The 5,964-nt window shown below is 37.3% G+C and overlaps 1 protein-coding gene across 1 annotated transcript; it reads right to left on the reverse strand.

Annotated features, from left to right (window-relative positions):
* Window positions 1–263: 263 nt before the first annotated feature.
* Window positions 264–2,401, reverse strand: fbxl14a (F-box and leucine-rich repeat protein 14a). The gene has a single exon (XM_067379788.1). The coding sequence runs from the start codon at window positions 1,960–1,962 to the stop codon at window positions 727–729; it is 1,236 nt and encodes a 411-aa protein (XP_067235889.1). The 5' UTR covers window positions 1,963–2,401; the 3' UTR covers window positions 264–726.
* Between the last annotated feature and the right edge of the window lie 3,563 nt (window positions 2,402–5,964).

The following is a 5,964-nucleotide window of genomic DNA, read 5'->3' on the forward strand; positions in this document are numbered from 1 at the left end:
ATCCTTATGACTGGTTTTGTGGTCCATGGTCACATATTTATAAGCATTTTTACTTGCTATTAAATGTATAAACATATTCAAGTTTTTTTTTAGGTGTTATTAATCTATGTGGTAAAAAAATGTATCGGTGTTGTAATGATTTGGAGAACGTGATTAAAAAAATAACAGGAAAACAATTTAGTTAAAAACAATTTTAGCTTTAATCATTTATCATAGGAAAATAAACAGACATCTTGTAGGTCATTAACAAGCAAACTGGCCTTTTTTTTTTTTTTTTTTAAACAAAGTTTAAATTGCATATGTTCCATTTTACCAGGGAGGAATCACATGAAACGAACAAGCTTGTCCACACACATGGTAAACTCCTCTTTTCCCCCTCTCTCCAATATACAGTATAATGCTGGTATTTCAGGATAAATACTCAAAGGCAGTGACAAAATGCGTTTGTCAGTGGAAATGAGAATAAGAGACATTTTACCTCAATATGAAGCTCTAAAACAAAGTACAGAAAAACAAAGGCATTCAAGGGAACCATCATAATTCAGACTATACCATTAGGAAGGCTGTTCAGTGTTTTATTGCTGATTCAATTTGAACTACATCAAGCCCCTTTTCCAAACAGGCTTAGTAACAAAGTACATGATGCTGCGACTGTGCGTCTTAATAATATAATACACGTCTCTAGAAAAACAAGACATCACTGGCGACACTGAGGTAGCGTAAACGTTACGAGGCGTAGCAGGGCAGGATCTCAGAGGCGTCTCCTAAACCCTTGACCTCGGTCATTTGCCAAAGTCCCAAGTTCAACACCTTAAGGCAGGGCAGCTGCGTGATTCTCTCCAGTCCCCTTTTGGTTATTTTGGTGCAGCCGTACAGGTCGATCCCGGTCAGCTGCGTCAGGTGATCCGCAATGAGCTCGAGGCCCTTGTCCGTGATCCGGACGCACTGGCCGATGTTCAGCGTCTTCAGTTCGTGCATCTGCCGGACCATCCTGTTGATCCCGTCGTCGCTGATGTGGCACGAGCAAAGCGACAGGGATTTGAGCTGGTACAGGCCCTGCGCGATGTAAGCCAGGCTCTGGTCGCCCACTTTGTCGCAAAACGACACGTCCAGCCCGTACAGCCTCAAAGCGCCCATGGAAAGATGCATGATGCCCGTATCGCTGATGTTATCGCACGAGCGCAAGTTAAGCGTCCAGAGTTGGGTCATGTGTGACAGGTGGATCATGCCGGCGTCGGAAATCCCGCCGCAGAAGCTCAAGTTGAGGACTTTCAGCTTGTTTAGGCCCTTGGAAATGTGTTTAAGCGACAGATCGGTGAGTTTCTGACAGTCCTGCAAGGTGAGATGCTCCAAACTCAAGCAGCCCTCCGCGGCGCTGCGCGTCATGCCGGCCAGGTGCCCGATGCCCACGTCCGAAACGTTCCGGCAGCTTCTCAAGTTCAGGCTTTTGAGGTTATGAAGGCCCCAAGCGACGAGCAACAACCCCGTGTTGGTGATATTACTACACCCACCGAGATCCAACAGTTCCAGGTTCTTCAGATACTGCGCAATCCTGCCCAAACTGGAGTCGGTGATCTGTTTGCAAAGGCTGAGGTTGAGGATCCTCAGTGAGGGGATGTCCTGCACGAAAGCATGACCGAGGCCGTTATCCGTCAGGTTGTAGCATCCACTCAAGTTAAGGCTCTCGATGTTGGGCATGCCCTGAATAACATAGCTAAGGCTGCGCCTCAGGCTGAGGATCTGGACTTTCTTGATCCCTCTGGTTTGGAGGCTGGGGAAGAGCGATGGGTTTGCTCTTCTCAGATGGAGTTTGGCTTCTACTCCCCTCCAGACGGATTTGTGGTACGAGGCGTCTCTCCACGCCGTGCACACTTGCGCGACTCTGCCTTTGCCTTTAACGTCCAGGTAGTTGAATATCATCGCTAAGATCTCCGGGAAAAGGCTCGAGACGTGGATCTCCATTTCTAAGAGCAGCTCGTTAGCTTAGCGAAGTTACTAGTCTGGTTTTCTGCCGGCGAGGACCGCATGTACATAAAAATGCCGGGGGAAATGTCCGAACGAAGTAAACACGCAACAAAAATAAAAAACGAACGCGCTTTGTTGCATTTAAAACTTGCTGAGAGATTCATTCGCTTGGAATAACCAGCTTACGTCGCTGTATTTGCACCGCCAGATCTTTGTAACGGCTGTTTCCAGATCGCGACACATGTTTAGTAAACATAAATGTAAATCCATGAAAAAGCTCGACGAAAAGACTTTGAAAAACGAAACGTTAATGGTTGGAGAAAACAAACGATTTCGCGTGAATACAAATCAGCCATTTGACGAAAACTATGGAGTCCGGTTTCCGGTAGCCTTTGTCTTCATCCTTTCAAAACGGGGAGGGTGACTGTTCACCGGGCTGTTTTTATTGTATGGATAAAAAAACATTTGTTTATGTTCAAAATGTCTGAAATGTATCTAAAAAGGTATTGTTTTCCTTGAAAACATATAAATCATTACCTTTGCTCGAATTAATTCAAATTCTGTTTATTTTCAAACAACAACCACCCCTCTATTCGTAATGGTATGTCCGACTCATTTCCGCGAATCGGTTCTTTTGAGCAGTTTCAAAGAATCGGTTCACAAAAATGATACGTCGAGACATTATACGTCTCGTCTATGACATTTTACATTCATAAAACATAGAAAAGGACGTTTTATAATCACTTTTATTCATAAAAGCAGACATTCAGCTAATAAAAATAAGTCTCAAGGTTTTGGCACGTCTAGATAATTTAAATAATTAAAACGTGAACACCAAATCTGTTTTGTGTGTTGATAAAAGTAAACACACAAAATTAGGTGCTCATAACTGATATTCGGGTACTAAAATAACGTCAAATCCTTGTTTCACTCCAAATGCTTATATGAGCTCACTAGTTTTTAGGATTTTGACAGTCTTGGTTCAAAATGTAATCGTTCAGATGGTTTTTATGAAACGTTTCAATTGATTTACTAAAAAGATTCGGCTCAAAAGAATGATTCATTCACGAATCAAACCTTGCTTCCGGCTCAACTTCACTGACCCGTCCGTAAACAAATACAAGCTCCAGTTATCTGTGAATACGAAATCAAATGTGAGTTTTTCACGCTTATTTCCTATGCCTGAACCTAACCTGTTCATCTTAACGAACGAGTGACTTAAGTAAATTAAGTAACGAAAGCAACAATGAAATATGAGCCTGACCAGTATAAAACCCAGCCATAGCTACTCTAGTAGTTTGAAACAGTCATAAACATGAAGCATAAAAGCATTTTACTACAAATTCAGTCTTGTTGAGGTTGTCCACAGCAGCACACATGAAAGCTGATAACAAATTCAGTATGAAACAAAGCACAGACTTCAGAAATGAGTGCAAAGTATTAAAGTACCACTGTAAACCTTTTACATTTCTAAAAATGTTCCTTGTGTAAAAAATCTATGCAAGATATGCTCAATTTCTTTCTATAAAACTACAGAGAAACTGACCAATTTATAACCCAAGTCAAAAAGCTTCCATACATAAAATAAGAGAAAGAAAAATCACAAACTCTTTTCCTTATCATTTTTCATACAATGGGGCGTTTATGCATCCTTTCTGTTTTATATTCTGGAATATACATTTATTCAGTTATGCTTAAGGTTATTTAACCCATTCAATTAACTCTTGAATTCTAAAGAAATCAGACAAAAGTCTTTTTAAATTAAGCAAATGTTATATAAAATTACCTTACAAAAAGGCATATTATAGCCAATAAGTGAAATGTTCAATTTCAGTTTAATCTTACACAATTTTTCTGTATTTGTACTATTTTATCAACTAGCTAAAAGGGAGTTTTTGTTAACACATTCAATTAGCAAACCCTGTTTGCTCTCTGGCAGCTCATTATCATCACATAAAAAGCAACAAGCTTGAGAACGTACAATGTTCTGCACTGTATTATCATTAGCAATAGTTATTTTCACAAATTAAGAGACTAATTTCATTTTATACCATTAAGAGTGCAGGTTAGATTGGCAATGACTTAGAAGCACTAAATGTAGTTCATTTAAAGCCCTATGACAATAAATAGTGCATGAGATCAAGAGTGACAACAATGGAAGAGATTTCTACATTTAGTGATACTGTCGCCTCATAACACAATACGTTAAGTGTAGCTCACTTAAGGTGCGGTCACATTTTGCGAGCAAAAAAGGTCAATTGTTTAATATTAATAATGTATAGATGTATGAAGCACAGCTCACACAGAAGTCACTTTCAAACCAAGCAGCTTTCTGTTGGTCAACGCGGCGAATTTGCGTGACCAATTTGAGAATCTGTTGAGAAATCTGTGTTGGGAAATCTTTTGTGAAATTCCCACAAAAATCACGTGGATTCCTATTGAAATGTCTGGAATTTGCTGGCGAAAATTCACCAAACAACAGCTAATGTGACTGCACCTTTAAACATAAAATGAGAGACAGTAAAATGCGTTTAGTGCCGTCAACTCGATAAATCGCATCTAAGATAAAAGTTTGTTTACATAATATATGAGTGTATGTAATATTATATTTAAATACATAATATATGTGTGTGTATATATTATATTTAAACAAACTTTTATCTTAGAAGTGATTAATTGCGATTAATCAATTTGACAATCTAGTACTGTCAAATCGATTAATCGCAACCGATCACTTCTAAGATAAAAGTTTGTTTAAATATAATATATACACACATTGGGTCTCATTCATGAAGACACTGGTAAATATATGAGTAAATATGCGAGTGATTTGCGCGTAAAGAGACCTTCCCGAAAACTCTTCTCCTGATTCACAAATACTTCGTAAACGTCAGAAGTGATAGTGAAATGTGTGTGTGTTAGTGAATTCCAATCAGTCGTAAATATCATATTATGACACCAAACGAAGGATTTTGGCCATTTTATAGGAAACAGTTTCCATAACAATTAAGGGGCCATTAGTTTGCCCAGCCCTATTGAAATCAATTAATTATTTGATTAAAGTGCTCCGTTTGCAGATGCTATTACTGGCTCTCACAATAAAAGTAAAAAGAAAAAACATATGTAATTACTATATATAATATTTTTTCAAAATGCTGTGTAAATATGTACCTTATTAGGTGAATTAAAATACAGCCTTATTAATGAGCAAAACGTTCGGATGTTAAACGCACTATTTACGCGTGGCTGGGAGCAGGTGTAGATTTCTTTCGTACCAACTAACATTTGGAAAATACGAACATTTTAATGAATCCGAAAATTTACGCCAGAACCACTTTACACACGATTTACACAAAAATTTGTTCTGCTCGTGTTTCATGAATGAGACCCATTATGTATTTAAATATTATATATACAATCATATATATATTATGTAAACAAACTTTTATCTTAGAACCGATCGGTCGCGATTAATCGATTTGACAGTACTAGATTGTCAAATCGATTAATAGTGACTGATCGCTTCTAAGATAAAAGTTTGTTTAAATATAATATATACACACACATTGTATTTAAATATTATATATACAATCATATATATTATGTAAGCAAACTTATCTTAGAAGCGATTAATCGTGATTAATCGATTTGACAATCTAGTACTGTCAAATCGATTAATCGCGATCGATCACTTCTAAGATAATATGTGTATATATTATATTTAAACAAACTTATCTTAGAAGTGATCGATCGCGATTAATCGATTTGACAGTACTAGATTGTCAAATCGATTAATCACGATTAATCGCTTCTAAGATAAAAGTTTGTTTATATATATATGATTGTATATATAATATTTAAATACATAATATGTGTATATATTATATTTAAACAAACTTATGTATTTAAATATTATATATACAATCATATATATATAAACAAACTTTTATCTTAGAAGCGATTAATCGTGATTAATCGATTCGACAGTACTAGATTGTC

This window comes from Chanodichthys erythropterus, chromosome 24 (genome assembly GCF_024489055.1).
Source record: "Chanodichthys erythropterus isolate Z2021 chromosome 24, ASM2448905v1, whole genome shotgun sequence".
Lineage (NCBI taxonomy): Eukaryota > Metazoa > Chordata > Actinopteri > Cypriniformes > Xenocyprididae > Chanodichthys > Chanodichthys erythropterus.

Excerpts from the sequence above, each read along its gene's own strand:
- fbxl14a (XM_067379788.1), bottom strand. The coding sequence starts at position 1,962 with ATGGAGATCCACGTCTCGAGCCTTTTCCCGGAGATCTTAGCGATGATA.